The sequence below is a fragment of the Polypterus senegalus genome, chromosome 2 (genome assembly GCF_016835505.1).
Source record: "Polypterus senegalus isolate Bchr_013 chromosome 2, ASM1683550v1, whole genome shotgun sequence".
NCBI lineage: Eukaryota > Metazoa > Chordata > Cladistia > Polypteriformes > Polypteridae > Polypterus > Polypterus senegalus.
In genome coordinates this window covers 210,667,868-210,689,708 of record NC_053155.1, presented here as the reverse complement: position 1 = coordinate 210,689,708, position 21,841 = coordinate 210,667,868, and the positions used below count along the sequence as shown (strand labels likewise).

At 35.2% G+C, this 21,841-nt stretch overlaps 1 protein-coding gene across 3 annotated transcripts in view; it reads right to left on the bottom strand.

Annotated features, from left to right (window-relative positions):
- LOC120523702 (glutamate-rich protein 6-like) overlaps positions 1-21,841 on the bottom strand; it is a 168,580-nt gene that overhangs the window by 95,361 nt on the left and 51,378 nt on the right. For all 3 annotated transcript variants that reach the window (XM_039745265.1, XM_039745266.1, XM_039745267.1), the window contains exons 3-5: positions 9,325-9,428; positions 8,577-8,699; positions 4,068-4,202 (exon numbers count right to left, since the gene is read on the bottom strand). In XM_039745265.1, coding sequence (XP_039601199.1) covers positions 4,068-4,202; positions 8,577-8,699; positions 9,325-9,428 — 362 coding nt within the window. The remainder of the gene's footprint in view (positions 1-4,067; positions 4,203-8,576; positions 8,700-9,324; positions 9,429-21,841) is intronic.

Here is a 21,841-nt window from a genome sequence, read left to right as displayed (position 1 = left end):
CTTAAGCCTTGGCTGTGGAGCAGCTTCATATACTATAGGGCAATTTTTTAACTTCGAGTTAGGGGCACCTGGGACAAATATTCTTGATTTCTAGTGGGGTCAATGAACCTCTTACCTTTCTATGAGCCTTTAAAGGCCAGATTTCCATGACCTTTCTGCAGCTACCTGCATTGTCTGAGGGATGACATGGTCCCGAATATTTCCCTGTGGGATCATTTGTCCTGTAGGGATCCTGAGGTGTTGTTACCTCTGCCATATCCTTCACTTCCTCTTATTCATTGACAGTGCCTATGTGTGTATCTTTCTTAAGGTGCCCCAGATACTCATAACACTCTGGGCAGTGTGTCAGTTATTAAAATGCCATGGCATGGATAGGCTGACATTCCATCTGATATAGTGAATTGGAGGAACGAGTGGAGAAAGACAAAGCTCATCTCATAAGGTGGTGGATGTAGAGAGAGAGAGAGAGAGAGACTGAGAGGTAGACAAAGCAAAGTATTGTATTGCATGGTATTGTATTGTGAAGACGAAACTTGTGAAGAGGTATTTCTGGTAAATAAGTGTTTTGAACCCAGAAATTGTTTAGTGCCTGGGTATGGGGTTTGAGATGCACCCTAATGTACAGAGTATACACATTACCAAGGCCTTGTATGGTCCTATCTCTGCCCTGTACCATCAACAAAATACTTGCACCTTTGGTCCTGATTGGGCATACTTTTATACTGCAAACAAAAGTTGTGATGCACCTAATGGAATACTATATGAAATTTTGGTTGCCATGTCAGAAAGAGGCCATGACTTTGCTATATGAAATTCTTTGAAGAGCTACAAGACTAACTTCAGGAGTGAGGGGAATGAGCTATAATGAAAGACCAAAGGTGCTTGATTTTTTTTAACCACAAAAGCAACATGAAAAAAATGTATTTAATTTTAAAATCAGTTCTTCAAAGAAATTATGGCCTAACTAAAGGAAACTTTTAAAGGTAAAGTTTTCACAAATATTTAGAAGTATTTGTTTTCACTGCAAAATACATATACATGAAAACAAACCACTATACAAAGCAGTATATCTGAGAGCATAATGAGAAGTCAAATGAAGAAAAAGTTGGTCACTCCTTGGATATTACACACTGGAGACTGCTTTCATATTTCATACTCTATCAAAATTTCTAATTCACTTTTATGACAAAGTTACATTATTCAGTCATCTATAGGGTGGTCCAGATCTAATTATGCAATTTTCATTACACTATAACTTAAATTTATTACATAGAGAATTCACAAAAAATTATTTTTGTTGCCGATAGATGGCAGCACCTGCCCTGCATTCCAAAATGGCGGGGAGACGGTTGTCAGTCGAACAGCGGGTGCGATGTGATTACCTTTTCATAACTGCATAATCAGATCTGGACCACCCTGTATGTATCTAATGCAATGAGCTATGTTTCACTCTTGGGAATCTTCTAGTTATTTACAGAAACATTTAATGACTTGCTCTTCGTACTAACTATAAACTTGAAGGTTTAAGCAAAATCCTACCTTGTGAAATACAATTGAATCCCAATTTTAGGTGAGGTCATGGACCAGTTTATCATGTACAACTCCATCTTTAGACTCTAGAATACCTCGCATATTTTGAGTTTTAGACTCATGGCTTATTCGATGTATGAAATAGGATCTTGTCTAAATAAGTTTCTTTCCACTTCACAGTGCAGTTGCTTAATTAGGCTGGTATCTGATGATTAAACAGGCCAACTCAATGCCAGAAAAATCATTAAATTAAAATACTAAAGCCCAATACACAAACTAAAAAAACAGAATCAAGAAACACGCTCATTGTCTTAACACCCTAAAATGTTTTTGAATAGCTAAATGCACCACAAAGATTGATTAAAATGTCCAGAAACATGGGTACATTAGCGTGAATCCACCTTATATAGGTGTGGAGCAATATCATATTAAGTCATGTGAACCAGAAGTCGTGTGGCTGGCAAAAGACACAGACAACAGTACGGCTCGGCCATGCAAAAAAAAGTGCCCAAAACAGTAGTGCATGTGATAAAAACTAAAATTCAAGATGGCAATGAACAGATTAAATATTTACGATGATTAAAAATTTCCACTAGGTGGAAAAAAATCTATGCTTGTCAGAATTTACAAATAATAACAATTATGACTCTTCTGTTAACTAGAAGTAATCCTTTCTTTGATGAGTAAAGAATGAATGATAGGCCTTGTCTGCACCTCATTCCGGCATATTGTATCTTTTAAATGTAAATGCATTTGTGTCAGGGGCCTAAATAGGTGCTTGGGAAACTCTCTTTTAATCATCATACCATCACAAGGCCCTCAGAGCTGAACTCAACTCAACTCAAAGTTGAGGTAAAATGACTTTATGGCTCCATTCAGTTACATTCATAAATTTATTTTGGAATCAGAATGGTCAAGGTGGGGCCAGACTTAATTAGATCAGAAAATATTTTAAATGTGCGAAAACTGAAACTGTGTTAAGAATATGCAGTGTACTGTATATTACCAGGAAGTTGCCCGATGACAAATGTTTCTAGTGTATGTTTGTGAGTGTTGTGTGTTAGGTGAAAGGTGCATATATTGTGTCTTAGTTTGCAACTTCTGACATGCCTGGGATCATTTATCAAAATGTATGTTAATTTCAAGCAAAGATGGGGCTTTTGAAACAACATATAGGAAAGAAGGACCCATGTATAACTTTTTTACTTTAATAATATTAATTTGAAATTTGATAGATTTTGTGAAGTAAAATTATTAAAATACAGGCACATCTTATGGGAAAGCATAGCGGTGACACAAAAACAAAAACAAAAAAATTTTTAGCAGAGAAGAACTTTGTTTTTCTCTTGGTTGGACTGCTCAACGCAGTTGGCAAGTCTGAACAAAATAGCCTATAAACTACATTTGAAATTAGAACTACTATATATTTAACAAAGCTAATGACTCTGTTTCTGAAAATAATGCAGGGTTTTGTGATTTGCAATATCTTATGTAAATATGCACAGCAACAGAACTGTACATCATTAAATGGTAGTAAATATGAAAATAAGATTTCTTGGATAAGTTGTCTAAAATATCAGCACAACATACAGGATAGTCCCCTACCCATGAAACAATTTTCAGGTTTGAATACCAATCAATGCAATGAAGTTTACATTGCAAAATAACAAAAGGTTCAGATACACCTTGAAATGGCTTTTCAATAGCTACTGTATGTTTTTGGAAAGCTCCTGTTTATGTCAATGTTATCAATGTGAGGAATAAAAAATTTTGTATAAATCATTTTATTTACTAGTCTGGCCTATTCTGTGACAAATACAAATGCAATCCAAAGTTCTGAAATTTGCAAAAAAAGAAACAAAGAAATAAATGTCCTCTTTTACACTAATAACAAATATTCTATGTAAGGTGTAATTGTTCTGTGCTGCAAATTTTATATTATTTTCCTTTTGTGTATTCAAAATGAAATGTCTCCTAATTTTTTCACAAAGAAAATTGAGAGCAATCCTTTGTCTGAAAGCTGTCAAAAGACAATGGCTGCTGTCTGACCAAACGGAGAAAGAGGCATGACAGACACTCAGCAGTGAGATGGAAAGAATGGCTCTTTTTGTATGCTATTTGTAGCGTGATGCCTTTTACAGAGGCATGTCTTTATGCCAATTGCTGTATTTTAAGTGTCACTGTCTTGAAATACAATTACACAAAATATAAAGCTACTGTTGACATTATATGATGGGATTTTCTATTACAGATGCCACTGTATGTGAGACACAGAGTTAAGTGGATTCCTATACAGCATTTGAAAAGTGTAATAACTTCTTTTAAATTACACAATTTTCGTGAACCCAACTCATTTTTGTTTGCCACTTTACTCAACAGTATTCTGATTAGCACTTTCCTCGTATTTTGGCTAGTTTGTTATATAATTCTGACTTAATCTGACTAGGCCTATTAATGTGCCATGTGGTACAAAACAAATTCTAGTGAGCATGTTTATTTTATTTAAAAATATGGCCCGTACTCTGAGGAATGCTTACCTCTTCAGGACATGGATGTGATACCATTTCCTCCTTTCTGTCTAATGGTATCATGTCGGGATCGGAGAACTCACAGGCAGTGTCATCAGGTTCTTCAAACTCTTCCTCATTCTCTTCAGAAGGCTTGAAATAATTCTGGCAGACACAATAATGTGGATAGTAAAAATAGATAAGTGAGGACTGAAAATAACAGAGTGTCTAGGACAAAAATTTAGAACACATTAAAGAATGTGTAATTTCCTTCAAGTTATCTGTGTTAAATATGAAACATTAAATTATAATTTTTGACCTATTTTTGCCATTACTGTACTTGAATTGCAGTTGATTGGTTACTTACATTTGCAAATCATTATCTATTCTGTATATGAAATCCTAGAGACAAAATTTAGATTTATTTTTTGTCATTTCAGCAGTAATATCTGAAAATTGAAAATGTGGCAGCAGCAAGACGTTTAAAATGTGCCAGATACAAGTTGACAGAGAGCGTCACACCTCATCACTGAGAAACACATTTTCAATGCTGATAAAGAGATGTGCAGCACTGGAATAATGAAAATTACTATAGTTTGCTACATGCTTTAGAGATGTAACCAAGCTGGTTTACAACCTAAGCCTGTCCTGCAAATTTAATTATATAAGAAAGGCAAATGCGGCTGAGAGTATGATTCATTAAGTTCATAATGTATAAAATAGTCTCACAGATTTAGCATATATTATTTTAGGTTAAACAATAACCACATTTAAACAAAATGATCCAATCAGGTTACTTGAAAATATCTGAAGCCGAATTGAAATTGAAGGTTGATTTAACTAAATTTAATTTTAGTTAGGTCCCAAGCTAGAAGTTCTCTTTATAGCCCGACCGGCATAGAATAGGCAGAGGCACGTGTTCACACTCACAAATATTTATTTTTCTTCAGCTGTGTTCCACCACTCCTCCCAGGCAACCTCGTCCTCTTCCTCCCGATTCTGGCCTCGATTGCTGGGAGGCAGGCCCTTTTATGCCCCACCCGGAAGTGATCCAGGTGCCTGACCAGCTCGTCGTAATTGCATCCAGTGTGGTGGCTGGAACTCTGCAGCAAACCGGGCTGCTGTGGTGGACTCCATGTCCCATGGAGCCACGGGGAGATTGAGGAGGAATCCAGTGCCAGGAGACTGCCCCAAGCGCCCGGGAGGTATTGCAAAGTCCATGATGGCTCCCCGGGGCGTATGCATCAGAGCGCCCGGCCGGGCATGGGACCCGGCTGTCCGTCACATGGCCCCTCCCTCAGATGAGGCTTGTGGGGCTCATCGGCCTGCCCGCGAGGGCCGTTCTTCTCCAGGATGGGGAGTCGGCATTCCTGGTTCCGCGGCTGCACCTGTAAAACAGAATAAACAGGTCTGGGGCGTTGCCCGATGTCCCTCGGGACAAGCCCGCCAGACATGGCCACAGCGCCACAGTCATAACACCGCCGACTCCTCCAGTACGGCCCCTCTGCATGCGGAACATGGCGGTCTGAGTCCCCTATGAGAAAAGGAGGGACCCGCACCGCCTGCGTCCCTTTGGACTGCCGCAAGACTGGCGCTAGCGGTCGGGCGGGTTGTTTGGCAGCCGGTTTCCACAAAGCAAGGATCCCCACATAAGTCTGGAGGAGAGGAAGTGTCATCCCCGCCTGCCGATCCTCCTCGGGTGATTGACATGTTTATTGCCCCACTTGCAGGCGCGCTGGGAAAGCCGCTGGTTTTAGACACAGGACCGGTGCCGCCCCTCGGCGTCCAGGAGGTAGGATCAGAAAAACAAAGTTGCAACCCGTGCGCGGCGGACAGCGTGGCGGCATCTGCCAGTTGGCCTCTGTGTCCGCCCGGCTTTTTCTTTCAAAGCAGCTCCTCGGCGGTTGGAATTTGCAATGCGCTTAGTCCTGCCCGAAAACGCCGCTGAGCCGAGAAATGCGGGTCAGCAAGAGTAAAAAGGTTCCACCCAAATGGACGGGCGGGATCCTGCCGACTACGCCAGTGTAAACAAGCGCTTTATAGCGCCCGACCGGCATAGAATAGCAGCAGCACTCAATGATGAACAGAGTGCAGTTGGTTTTCATAGTATACTGTACTTCATATTTACTACTTCTTGCAAGTTCTTGAATTGCCCTTAATATTACCCATGTTATGTTACTTTTAAATTCATTATAAATTATTTTAGCCAGTCTTTTTTTAAATGTGTCCTTTTATTATTATATATTTCTAGTGTTTTTATTAAAAAAGGGCACTTTTAAATAAAATGAGTTAAAAAGGTTTGTTTAGTGACTACACAGAGTAGGCATAGGGTTATATATTTAAATAGTAGGATAATCTAGAAAAGGACAGCACTATAGTTTGTTTTTAAATTTTTAAAGCCCATGCTAAACCAATCCTTAGAATGGGTATCTTCAAGATTTCCTGTTGTACACAAGTTTTTACTGTCTGCAGATGTTAAGAGTGTCTCTCTTGTAAACTAGGTGGTGGTTCAGCACTCATCATGCAACACTGGTAAGACATAGAAGTGCCACAGGCCCTACAGTGCTTAATATCCATTACAATGAATGTATATGCAAAAACCAGAAGAAAAAGAAAAAACTTGAAATGAGAATTGTTTTGCTTTTAAAAAAGATTGAAAAGATTAAATGGTATGATATAAAAACGTTTAACTTGCTTACATTTTTTTGCATTATAAACAGTGGGACTACTCGGATGTAATTTGTAATTGACTTTTAATAGATGCATGAAAAGTGTTACGTAAAAGTAATAAAAGTAATAAATATTCAATCAAAAAATATACCACAGTTCTAAAAAGGCACATTGATTTTGCCTATTTTGATATACTTTTCTAGATTTATTTATTATTTGTTAGTTATATGGTACCAGGATTATTTTGGTTTAATTAAGGCTAACTCCAAAATCTTCCAGTTTTAGAGTATGTATTGCCTAAGCATGTTGGCACAGTGGCTATCTCTTCTTCCACATATGTCCAGGAGACTATATTTGTTTCCCAGCTCTGGTCACTGTCTTTGTTGAGTGTGTAATTTTTTTCCTGTATCATTTCCACATCTCAAAAAATATTAACAACTGTAAATGGGAATATTTTAATTGCATTCATGAATGTGTCCTGTAATGAGGTGATTGGACAAAGCATTTTGAAAAATAAATGGAGGACTGGATTATACAAAAATGCGATTATGTAATCTAGTACTTGTTGATGTCACAGCTGATAAAAGTTATGTTTAACGAGCCCAAACAATTACTGTATTATGACAAAGGAAAACTCGGGTATGTGGTTAAAGGGAGGAATTTAAGATTATGGTGAGCACTCCATGACTCTGTATTGAATTAAGCAGATTTGAGAATTTTACTTTAGGATGTCCACTATCACATAAAAAAACTAAATCCTGTTTAGCAATTCATCTATGCTGAGTAATATACAAAGAATTTAGCATTTTATAAGTCTGCTGCCATATTTTTCCCATTGTTCTAGTTTATATTATAATAACATATAAACTGTACAAAGGAAAATAAATATACTTTTATTTTGAGTGAATTCACACAATTATTTTAATTTAAGATCCATTTTTTCATCCATCCATTTCCTGAAACCATTTTTATCCATCACAAGGTTAATACATTTTAAACATAATAAAGCCTCTTAGTTTTTAACTGTTATTCCTAAATTTAGAGTTTTACTAACACTACCTTATAACAAGAGTCATTATCAAGAATGGATTTCCTTATGCGTGATGGAATGGATGAGATAATCAGTAGGATTTAATCTTTGAATTTTATTACACAATGATTAGCATTTTTTCCATCATGGGTAGTTTTAAAATGATAATTTCCAAACTACTGTACTTTTTCTTTGATAATGTCCAAGACAGATGTCCCCCAATCTGTATTATTCGTCTAAACATGTAGATGCACGTGTAGGTTATATGTATAATTAATTTTTAAAAGTAGTTGCAACAGTGTTACATAAAAAAAGCCCATAGCACTGCTCTGTTCAGTCAGAAACAAGCTAGAAAAACTGCAGAAGGCAAAGTGCATGACTGATGTTTTGAAGATGCGCTTTCAAAGAGGACTGGCAGTCTGTGAAGGACAAACTGTGGCACGTTCAAGGTGCTTGCCGCAATATTATCTTTAATTTGATGGGGGTTTTTTTTGCTCACTATCTTCTGTGCATGTATAAATTAAATTAAAGTTAGTTTCTTTTAACAAAACAATTTTGCTATTAAATTATTTTGGAATAATGCTTTAAAGCTTGTATAGTAGCATCACATTGCTATTTTAAGCATACATGTAAGACACTGAACATTAAAACAAACTGTCAAAGAGATTAAAACAAAAGCAAACAATTGGTAATATTAACAGAAAAGTAATAGAATTAATGTTAATACCCACACACATTTGTTGCTTCATGTAAATTATTCTGTAGATTTGAGATTAAGATAGTGAAAGATATATAACAAATAAAGAACATATTATGCAAAATTAAAAATATATATTTACCACATCAAAATCTGGAGGTGGCTTTTTAGATTCCTGTTTGAATGCAAGAAAAGCTGGAGGACCAACATTTGGTAAAAGGTTTGCATGTTCCATCACCTTTTTTTGACGAACACTATCATCAAACTTGAGGAAAAAGCAAAAAATATCTTCAGTCAAAAACAAACGTGACATTATCAGAAGCTTTGTGCTTCTCTTTTATTTCATCCATCCACTCTTCCTCTAAACTATTTTTTGTCCATTGTCAAGATTAAGAAGTAAGCAAGGATCTAGCCTAGCAGAACTGGGTGCAAGCAGGAACCAAACATGGAAGGGGTGCCAGTCTATGAGGAAGTAGCAATAACCTTGTGCCACTGTGGTTTCCTCCTTTTAAGGAGTTTATGTTAAGTAAATTCATTAAAAAATGTTTTTGTATTTATGCTGATTTCACAGATCATAAAATGTATACTATGCCATGAAGACAGGACAACAGCACACTGACTCATGTAGAAAACAGAGCAAAAAAAAGAAATACAATGCAAAAAATGGGACACACTGTGCTTAAACATATGCATTTCCAAAAGCCACTAATAAGTAAATATGTTACTTAAAACAGACTTTGTATACCAAACAGAAACAGGGCCACTGTAAAACCAACATTCATGATAAATTTACTTATTTTTATTTACGAAATAATTTCTAATAGAAAACTAAACTGTAATGTCTCAAAAATAATTCTAATTTGATATACATTATTAATAAAGATACAAACCTCCAAACTAGGACTGGTGAAAAGACCATTAAGTGCACTTCGTGATTCACTGTCAAATAGCTTCCCATTTTCTGCAGTTTCCCTTTTCTGTTCCTTATTTTTTCCTGTATTAACAATTAAACAATCCATAATCAATAGAGTTTTTAGAATTAGGATTCTGCTGAAGCAGTTAAAGCCTGTTGGTTAATGTTTAAATATTACTAGCATTTTCCTGTTTTCAGTTTAACTTTGATTAAAGGACTATGGTAATATATGTTACTGGGAATTAACTACATTCAGTTTGCATGCCTAAAGGAATAAATTAAAAAATGTAAGCAGCATAAGTACAGTACATAAAGAAATATTTTCAAGAAGTCACAGAGATCATTCGTGTATATTAACTAAGGAAATTATATTGAATTTAAAAACATATTTATAGCCAAACCCAACATAATCTATTTTATAACATTCAAAATAGAGAGAATAAATGAATTGATTAACAAAGATGAGCTTTCTATTGCTGTTCACCTAGACAGATGGAAATTGCAACTAATGAAGGTTTGGGCACAGGCTGATATGAAAAATGATCATTTAAAGACATGCTCTCTGGAGTTAAAGCTACACACAGTCAGCAAGCAGACCTAATCACTTTGCAGTTCTATAACATAACATTCTCAAACCCATCTAATCTAACTTATGGATACCAGATGCTAAAATCCATGTCTGCAGCATTGGCCAGAAGACTGAAAGCACCCTGAATGGGGTGCCAGGCATTGCAGGGTACACACACACTTTCATGGGACCGATTTACAATGGTAAATTAACCTAGTGTAACATGTACGTCTTTAAGGATGTAGGAGGAGATTTTAACTTTCACAGGGCCAATATGTAAATTGCACACTGACACAAAGTGAATCTCCATCACTGACCAAGATTCAAAACCCAAGATATTAGCTTTGTGAAGCTGCTTACCTTTCTGCCAGTGTGCCGCCTTAAATGATTAGTTTTTGTATTATTTATCATTACTTATTTTGAAAAACAGAAAAAACATTATGATGTAGCCTTCTTATCTATACTAATAAAAGGCAAAGCCCTTACTGACTCACTCACTCACTCACTGACTCATCACTAATTCTCCAACTTCCCGTGTAGGTAGAAGGCTGAAATTTGGCAGGCTCATTCCTTACAGCTTACTTACAAAAGTTGGGCAGATTTCATTTCAAAATTCTACGCGTAATGGTCATAACTGGAATTTTTCTCCATATACTGTAATGGACTTCAGCTCGATGGCCGTGGGGGGCGGAGTTGCGTGTCACATCATCACGCCTCCCACATAATCACGTGAACTGACTGTGAACGCAGTACATAGAAAACAAGGAAGAGCGCTGAAGAAAAACGCATACAAGTTTATTCAGAAGTGCAGCAACTGCGGAAACAAAGCACAGTGTCAACCGTAAGTTTAAGTTAAGTTTATAGACACGCTACCGCTGCCGTTTGTCATGCCTTCATCGAATACGTTATTCGCGAGATACAAGTTTAATGAGAAGACACGAGGTATAAACGAGACTTTGGATCACTTTGTAACGGACTTAAAATTGCTGTAGCGAGAAACTTTTAAGTGCCGGGGTCATCTCACCCCACATCTGACAGGGGCTCAATCATATTTACATAGAATTTCAGGGTTAGCACCAAGGAGGTTAAACAACTAATGTAAAAAAATATGAAATGTTTTAAAAAGAGTACCATGTGACACAACAAAATCAATAACATTTGCTTACTCATTTAGTTGACCATTGCATGTAATGCAAAACAAAATTAAGACATGTTATGTGACTTACAAATAATAGAATGTAAGAGGAAGTGTGATGGCTTCATATATGGTGGAAATCCACCAAAATACAGTGTTCCTATATTATTTTGTAACAGAATTAGCTAACCAATTGCCAATGAATGTTGCTGCAGTGTTCTGATAAGTTTAACTATTACCTTAGAGGAAAAGGTAAAAATATTATAGTAGGCTTACCAGTCCTTCTTGACAGGTTTGGTAGTATAAACTCAAAAAATGTTATCCAACCGTTTTGCAGTTAAAATTAAGCACAACGGGTTGCATTTCAGCCAGGATTCCTCCCCTGGCTAAGGTTCAAAATCTTGTTTTATGTCCTTTTTGTACATTGTTGATCTTTGATTAGGGTTAATGTTACTTTTTTTTTATTATTTGCTTCATTTCTTATGCTTCTGTTATGTGCCTTGTGTTTTGTGGGTGGTTCCACAAAAGGCAGGGGACGCAAGGGACTTTCCTTAGCCCTATAAAGTTGGGGGCAACCCACAGTTCCTCTTGGTTCATTTGAATGTGCTTGGGAGTGGGGTATTTCTTAGTTTGCAATTTTTATATGCTTATTGTGAATTTATTGGATTTTTGATCTCTGTGGTCTTTAGTTTCGGCTACTCAGTAAACGCCCCTCTAGGAAATTTTCAAGATTTATGTGCTTGGGAAGTCTTGAACAAATAAAATATGTTTTATAAAAATAAATGTGTATAATAAATACAATAACAATACATTTGCATTGAAGGATTGATAGCCTTTATTGTTCACCATTGAAAATGTATGTTCTACACTTGGAAAATGTAATTATATTCCTAAAGGAGTATTACTGTATATAATTCACTAGCATCTGCTACAAGATAGTTAATTCATTTCTCTCAGGATATACACACATCACTGAAAATTTTAATAAACAGTTTATTATCAAATACAATTAGATTTACAAAGGTTTAAAACTTTTTATTAATAAAAATTCAATTAGATTTACAAAGGTTTAAAACTTAACTTATTATAGTTATTAATTTACCATTTTCTAACTAACTAAAATTGTATTATATTTTAATGAGTACCTGATTCAGTTTCTTAATAAACAAATGCCATTGGCTTGTTTAGATGGTTAAAAAAATTTTTATAAAATAAATAGAAAATTTCATTATGAAGAGCTTAACATTATTAAGTTTATTTTTAAATGTATTAAAATTATTTCTAATTTTTCTTTTAATCAACACTCAGTATGAAAGAAATGTACTTTGGCATGTTTGGTTGTATTAAATCTTTATTTTATACAACAAATCCTAAACTTCATTATGTACAGCTTAGTATTATCAAACATCTGGTTAACTATATTATAATCATTTCTAATTGAGTTAGTCAGAATACAGATTTACCTACAAAACGGGGTCAGGCAATCCTGTAATATGATTTGCTTACTGCCTAACTACTTCACCATGCTAGAAAGAGAACATGAGCCCAAGTCCACATGATTCTGCCATCAAATCCTAGTCAACTTTGAAAAATCTTCCCATTAATAGCTGAATTTAAGACTCTATAAGATACCCACAATAAAATTATGCCTTCAAACATTTCTCTCCATGATTACAGTAGTATCTTTGACTATACTATTATAGTATGCAACATTTAAAACTAAAAGAATTTTCTGAGAACTTTTTCAAGGCATAAACAATGAATCTGAAAAGGTCCACAAATGCTAGACAAGGAAGGCAAGCAAGCAAGCATTGATTAAAAAGAACAGCTAAAAGATCAGCTAATCTGCATTCTTTAACAGCTAACATCAATCTCTGAAGGCAGCATGGCCTGAGATATCCAACAGTGTTTTAACTTAACAAGAAAGAAAGAAAGAAAGAAAGAAAGAAAGAAAGAAAGAAAGAAAGAAAGAAATAGCTATTTTGCAAAATAAAGAATGCAACTCAAAATATATTTGATTACAAATGCAAACTTATTGTGCATGAAGACTTAAACAGTTTTTTTTAATTCTAATTGTTTATGAAATGGACTTACATGAACACTGTATATCAATGACATAATTAGTCTGTTCAACTGTAAAACAGCATGAATTGTATAAAATGAAGTCCTTAAGAATTCATCAGAATTTATCAGATGTTACCAATTAATTAAAAACAGTATTTTTCAATTCTTGAAACTCTCTATGAATATTAATAACAAATGCAAAACATCTTTATTCTGATAGAAAGGTACTCTAGCTTATGTTAACCCACAAACTTTCATAAAATTAAGATCTGGCAATTTTAAATACAGTAAAGTTAAAATCAAATACTGTATATATAAAAAAAATACTTTTAGCATTGTATACAGCTGATGCTAGGCTGAATCTAACAGGTACAAAAAGTGGTTTGATCTATGCTTAGAAAGAAATTAACATCAGTTAAGGCAAATCTCATATTATACTATTTTTTTATTCACAATTTATGGGGGGTGGGGTGAAGACCATGGAGGAAATTATACCACACAAAAGTTTTTTTATGAGAATTGAAACGCTTAATTGACATTATAATTAGTGAACTATCGCTTCTGTGAATGCCAACAATCATCAAATACCTTCATTCATCAGATTATCAGACAGAGGAATAATCTGTTTAATAGTGCTAGTTCTCAGTTTGCCAACTACCTGCTATATGTTATTAGAATAACATGCATTTAATATACCAGAGTTAACTGTTACAATATTGTTAGCCTTGAGAAATATATGTTTAAATGCAACTACTTGTGCCCTAGTTTGTCCTAAAGCACGAATGGCTGCTGTACATCCTTGATGAATTCAGTTGTAGGTAAGGTATAGTATATTCTGCCATTGGAAAAAACAAATGCTTCATGTCCAGAGGCACCAAACACTTCCTCGAATACCTCGTTCTACCCCACTAATTAACTGTTGTGAGATCATTGAATACTACTCTTATTTATTTTTGCAATTTCCAAATTTAGACACTGTCTTCTGTTGGTTTAACCTGATGGCCTTCAACCACTCCAAGCATTAAATAAGGGTACTTTTCACCAAATATTTGAGGGTACAAACTAGGCAAATAATTAAAGTCATCAGAATGTTAAAAGACATGGTGGATAGAGACTAATGTATGAACTGTTCGGAGGATTTATCTGTCTGCCTATAATAGAGCAAAACATTTCTTATCACTTTGAGTATGTCTTCATTTTAAGTTACTTTTGATTCCTGTACAGCCAAAACAGATATTTGGGAACAGTTACTTACCTTTTATTTTGGTGTGGAGTGTATTTTTTGGGGACTGTGGCTGAACCATAAATAGGGCTGATTCCTACAGAGCATAGGCTCATAAAGGTATTGGATGATAAGCAATGCATGATCCAAATGTAAAAGACTTTGCAGTCCCAGTCCCAGTCCCAGTGAGGCATTTTGCAGGTGTATTACTGCTGATATAAAGGAGCCGCAATAGCGTTTCTTGATACACTTCTGCTGACTAATCCATTGTGTCAGAGAGAGGATATGCAGCATTGTTCATAATTGCTCTCAGTTTTGTCTTTATTCTTCAAACCAAACTCTGTAATATATTTTTAAACCATTATGTTTCTGATGAAATCTATAATCACAACGAGCTCTCTACAAGGAATCTGATATGGCAGTTACTACAGCTGTCTCACATTTCTTGGATTTTTGAGGTATTGCACCTTATATTATGACATTTTGGGTTTGGGTCATCTGGACGTTTAAGTAATTTTAATTCATGATAACGCTGTGTATGAAATTTAAAGAAACCTACTGCCTAAGCATAGCAAAATGATTTAGTTATAATATTTTCCAACGTATTTAATCCAATTCAGTGACACAGGGGGTTGGAGGCTATATCAGCAGCATTGGTACAAAGTAGAAATAAAACCAGTCCATTACAGATTCTATTTATACTCTCTCTCACACACACACACACACACACACACACACACACACACCTACAGTACTACAACAAAGCCAATTTGACATTGCCAACCTAATCAGCACATCTTTATAGTAAATGTTAAAACAAGGGCATATATGGCTTAAGCCATTCAATATTACATTATATAGTTAAGTGATTGAGACTACAACATAAGTTCAGAAGTTGATGATGATTTATGAAAGTGATGTTTTGGATCTGGCTATCTTGTTTTCTTTTTCTTTTTCATATGTCAAATCTAATTTTAGAGCCTAAAATGTATGCAGTGCTTAACAATGGCGTCTATCAGGGAGACCAAGTATTCATTACGCTCACCAAATTCAGAACCTGAATGTCACGTACTTAAGGAACCATGCCGACATCATTTTTCGGTAAAGTCATCTGCGTCTCCTTATTCTTGTGGATTGCCCCACTGTACTAATGGAAACATCTGGCTGGTTCAAGTAAGATTCCACCGTCTGTATTTTGTGCTGTCTCTCTAAACCTGTGAATGAGGGTTGGTTAGTTTAACTGCAGTGACTCTGGATATGAGCTGCTCTTTCATATGAATCAACAAGCTGTTAAGTGTGTACCTGTCTTTGTTACCTTTTCTCAGCAGGTGTGGCCAGTCATGTTGCTTTAGCAGCTTGCTTAAATGCTGATATGTTCTTCTGGATCCTTGTTAATCATGTGATGATCTGAATTAACAAAGGCAGCTGAGTGCTTTGGACCTTTTGGTTCGGCGATCTTCATCAAATAACGTTGCACCTTGCCATATGTGAGCCTGTGCCCTTATCATAACATCCAAGTCCATACTGAAAGAATCTGTTTTTTCTTGTGATATAAGGAAAATAAAGTAATTAAGTTAAAATTGAAAAAAATCACTTTTCTTTTAGATTGTGTGATATTTAACAAGTCACTAAAAGTCTGCTTTAAATGTAAGAATGTTTGTTTTTGACTGATGACATAGTATGTGCAGTAAGTGCTACTTCCTCAATGCATTTGGCTTTTTTCACTCCCTACCTGATATGATTTATGAGGGTTTTTTATGTTCTTCTCATGTTCAGTCTGCCAGTACCTAATATAAAGCATGTTATAATCTAGAATTTCATTAACTGTGGTTTTGTCTTGTTGTATTTTGTTTACATTCTGGTACCCTGTAAAACTACACCAGAAATAATGGATTCAAAGTAATGTAAGGAAGTATTTGCTTATGTTTCGCTAGAAGGAATTTACAAAGTGTAAGAGATTATGTAACCTATAAAAAAGATAAACAAATGTTAAACTTACAACAAACATCTTGGTAATATAATTTAACATTATATTTGTATACATAATTTTTTAAATTAAAAAACATAAAATTTGCGTCATGGCAGATCTTCTGTTACTGAGCACTTGATGCTTCATACATATATAACGTGTGCACAAAATCCTCTTGCTATGTCCAAAATATGCCTTTGCCATAATCTAAGGACATCTGTAGCCTTGCAAAATGTAATGTGCTGTAATTAATCACTGCCACATTTCTGTTGGAACATTATGTGCTATAATAAATTATAATGCACCACTGAAAGTGCACTGTTGAGAAAACTAAAAATAAAAAAGGAAAAGTATTTAAAATAGTAGATGTAACATAACAATTACAACATAAAACTTTAAATAGAGACAACATAAATTTATTTTATACTATTACTGTATATACTGTATTTGGTTGACATCTACATACAAGGCAATGTTCAAGATCAAATTCTAGTCATAGGAGGGAAATGAACTGGCAACCTTTTGGTTTAAATTCTTGTGGCAGAGTGTAATAAAATGAGTAATATCTAGAATATAGGTTGATAAATAATTTGTATGTCCTTTTTTTTGTAAAATTAGGTTTATATTTCTATAATGTTTAAAGGGAAGATAGCTGTGTAACCAGTTGTGGCTTTAGCACATTGATGACCTACTAGATCAGATAACATTTTTGTTGTTTTGTGGTGGGTGGGTGAGTTAACCAAAGTGAACCAGGTTTATGTACAAGCAGTTTACATTCTTTTGAGCTTACAAGCCCAGTCCCCCAAGAAGAAAGCCTGGACTGAAATGCAGGTTTGAACCCACTGGCTCGAGTCATTGTGAAAATGGACTAAATAAACCAAGGGAGCGTCCTTGCACCTTTTGTTCCAGAGGCATACCAAGAAGGTTGGACATAAAGGAGTAAAGATAGGGAAACCAAAGAAGTCTCTTCTTTCTTCCGTGATTCCTCTCAGCATCACCAATGTAGAAGTGCTACAGTCTCTGTCAATCAATTCAGATGCTATGGTAAGACTGAACAAAATAAGAAGTATGCTGTCTGGTAGAATGTCATCCATGTGGTATTAATATAATTTTATATGGTCATTTTAACTATTATTTTTTGGGAATATTGTCTATAATACATAACTAAAAGTTGTATTTGCCTGGTGTTATAGATGTAAAAGAAAGGGAGGTGAAAGTGCTAAACTACAGTACTTGACAGTGTGGCAAGAGTATAGGATTTAAGAAATTCTGGTAAAATCTTCATAATAAAGAATATAGACTCACCTAGGACTCTTACAACAAAATAGTAAAAACCTTACCAATACATTATGATACACCATAAAGATAATTAGAGGATATTTGTTCAGTTCAGAAAGTCTGTATGGATAATATTCTCTTTTTTAATACCAGTTGACCTGTCACTATGACCAAAGCATACACCAGACTTCAATGCAACTGGATCTACATAAACTACTGTTAATCTGTTGAAGCCCTGGTGCACAGTCATAGTTAAGTTTTGTGAACGGTGCCAGTAATTTATATCGCTCCATCATTTTTAAAGAATTACTTTAAAAAATGTTGGTATAGTATGGTAAAATAGTTCATGGTTGTGTATATACAGCATGCATTTCTTTTTTTCTTACTATTTTTTAAAAGGGCTTAACTTGCTGCAAGCAGCAGCAGTATTGTGAGTTGCTTAGACAATAATCTAATAAAACCCACAAAAATGTTTGATATTCAGTTTTGCTGAGTTATGTTCATCTATTAACTGCCATGGAAAAAGAATTACAGCAAGAGTAATGGTGGTAATGAGCAAGGATTTAAATTACACAGTGCAAGAATATAGAATTCCTTATTCAGTAGCACGTCAGAAGGATTTTTTGTCATATCTCTTGTGTTTTATGAATGTAAGTGAACTAGCCAGATTTTTTTTTCTCAGTCTGCAATGCAATTATTTGACGTTCTTGTCATTTAAACTGTTCATCCAATCTCCATTTTTCTTTTCTTCATATATTTTATTCTGTGCTTTATTACTTATTATTAACCATGCCTTATGCTTAATAAAAAGTCCTTCAAAACTAAAGATGCATAATGTTATCAAGTATGAATAAAAAGTGTCAAAGCTTGCAAAAGAAGAAAGAGAAATGTGAATCAAATGGAAGATTCGGGGTTCAGGGGAGAGTCAGACACAAACTAATGGTAGAGAAATCTAAAACACACTATTAAAAAAGATTTACTTTATATTTACTAAAAAGACGGCAAACACATAGTTGTGTTTGTCTATCAAAGGCAATTCATAAATAAAGATTCAGTGATTTGTAAATAGACAGTACAGTATCACCCTAATTAGTGCTGCTGTCTCAGAATCCTTTTAAAATCCTGAATTCAAATCCCAGCATATACAGTGTGCTCTATGTGTGGAATCTGCATGCTCTCCTTTTGTTCTCATAGGCTATTTCTGGGTACAATGCAGGTTAGATTGATTCTGAGTGCTCTTTGTGATGGAATAGCACCCAATGACAGTTGGTCCCTAACTTACAGTATACTTCTTTCTGCTGGGATAGGGTCCAGCACCGTCACCCTGCCTTGTCAATATGAAAAGGGAAGTAAGCTGGAAAAGCTCATATAAAGAGAGAAGAAATCACAACTCATCGCTTATGGTGCCATGCTAACTTGAAAAAAAGAGCACCACCTCGGGGAGAGACTCTTGTGTGTTTGATGAGGTAGTAATGCAAGTGGTAATGTGACCCAGGAGGATTCAGGTAATATACTCCAAGATGCTACAGGGCAAGTAATGCAGTAGGTCCATGGGATGTCCAGAACTAGTGTAGGATAAGCAATGTAGCCATTGACAGGGATCTTGATTCCCACATCTAAAGTCAGTGTTGGCACATGGTCCCAATGTCAGGAGTGGGTTTGGGTTTTGCCCCTTAGTGCCTTCTTTTGCTGGTACTCTGTCACAGCTGCTCTTGTCAGTATCTCTTGCTATGCAATATTAATCATGCAACAATTACGTTATGGGAGCAGCACTGAAAGTAAAAGATGGAGAGTAATTATAGAGATTTTCAACTTATCATGGTGCTCATTACACAAACCCTCAATTTAGACCACCAAATTTTTATTTTTTAGTGTTTTGACTTGTTGTGACTCTTTCCTTGTTTTTGGACTCTTTATTTCATGTATTTAGATTCCTTTCATGGCTTTTTTGTTTATTGAACTGAATTATAGACATAAATAAAATACAGGTTCTTCTATGTATTTACTCTGGATTTTGTCCTGACTGCATGCCCATTGGCATCACAGCAGTGCAGTGTTAGTGCTGACATTTTAAAGAGCCTCAGGGGGGTATTGTGTTTTCTGGAGGACATTTACCACTACAGCCTTCTTCCATCAAACAGTTTCTTGGTCCAAGCTTGGTTTTGCCAGTCAATTAACAAAAAAAAAAAAAACAAACAAATTCCCCATGATAAAACCTTAATCACTTTTAACTTTCCACACTATTAGGCCTCTGTATTTTGAATGTATTTCCATAGTTCATATGGTGGTTGTGGGAAGCCCCAGCAATCAGGGCTGTCTTAACATATTGGCACAATGGGCACTGGCCGGGGGCCTCAGGAGCAAATAGGCCTACAATTTTTCTGATGCCTATGTATGTTTCTGTTTTGCTATCAAAACATGAGCCCCAGCACACTACTTTGCCAGGGGGCCTATGATGCTGTTAAGACAGCCATGCCTGCAATAGATTATTTTATTAGAATACATGTACACTATAGTTACCATCAATAAACAAAACAAGCAACCAAGGTCATGAACAATTCTTAGGGTGCCATTGTGTTCAACTTTCATTAAGAATGGTGCAGATTTGTAACTTATCTGAGGACTCTAGGAACTCCTATAAATAAAGTACTAAGGACAATTAATTTATTTTTTTATTTATAAAAGTTGCTTCAAGTTCTTCATCTGAATCAATTTCAAACTCTGGTGTCTATGATCGTGCATGGGGTAAGGTAAACAATACCTATGACTTATACATGGTTTCATTACTTAGTATTTTTGTATGGTTAAAGATGGTCAATCTGCTAAGATTTATGGATATGTTTGCAAGACACATCATAGGAGGGCAATCTAGTCTGAGTTTTTGTTCTTTGTCATTTATTTTTTTCCTTTATTTTGTTTAATTGTGTTTGGAGAGTCATATGCAAATTACATGGCTGGAAATGCCTCAGGCAGCATATTATTTTGTGTATGATTAATGGGACAGATGTCAGTTTTTATCCTAACAAAAGTGTTCACATCTAATTGATTGGTAAATTTGAATTAGCCCAGTATGGGTACAATAATGAGTGTGCACTGTGTTAGATTAGCACTCTCCACAGTGTAAAAGTCTCTCATAGGATAAACAGCATTATGTTTTTATATATTATAGTGGAGTAATTAAAAAATGGAACTGATACATAAATCAACATTTTAGTATTTTGCAATATTTAGCAAAAGTTTGAAATTCAGTAAAGGGATGCCAAGAAATATCTTTCTCTACTAAATAAGTGTTATTTATATTTAGTACATAATTATTGTTTAATACTTATTTTTCACTTTATGTCAGTTATTTTAAATTTAGATCTTTCAGGTATCTTGTGAATTTTAAGAGGTTAATAGGTATGAGGTTTAAAATACAAAAGTCCATCACACTAAGATGCTTTTTTTATTGCTTTTTATTAAAATTAGTCCATCTTTGGAGAAATATGCTTTTTCTGATTATGCTGTAAACATCAATGTGACATTTGTAAGGTTTCAGAAATAGAGCAGCAACTGGTGATTTCTAACGCATTAGTCTTTAAAATGAAAGACGAGAAACAAAGAACCTCTAGTGTGATAGTAAATGCCAGGTCAGGGAATGAGTAGGCAGTTTAAATGGCATGTATGCTGTGCACTTGACGCCGGAAAATGCAAAGTTAATTCACTTGATCGATCAAGGTTGAACTCATCAGCCTGTTTGCAGCAATGGCACAGAAATCTCTGTGCAAAAACTACCTTCATTTCTTTGATATGTGCACACTTATTTTTAAAAGTAGTAGCAGATGAATGAAAAACTGGAGTCTAGCTGTTACATACCTTGATGTACAACAGGCATCATTTATTGTGCTATGTGGAAGTTTCTAGCAAATACTGCATTATAATTGTTTCACCTTCTCTCTGTTATGCACTAATGACTGAGGAATAGTATACAAGTGAATTAATGTATAAAGCAAGGCAGCCTTATTTATTCACAAACAAATTAAGACAATAACTGTTTAGGAGGGTTACTGTTATGTTTCAACCAGGGTCATCAAGGCTGGGGTTCCAGATTTGTCATTTATGCCTGTTTTGTTATTTTTTTACGCTAACATTGTTGATTATTTGCTGTATTTATGTCTGTGTAATTTTTTTCCATTTGTTGTATGCTATGTGGTTGATCCCCTTAGAAGCGAGACCACCTACCCATCGCTAACAATAGACTGCCCTCAACTCTATGTAG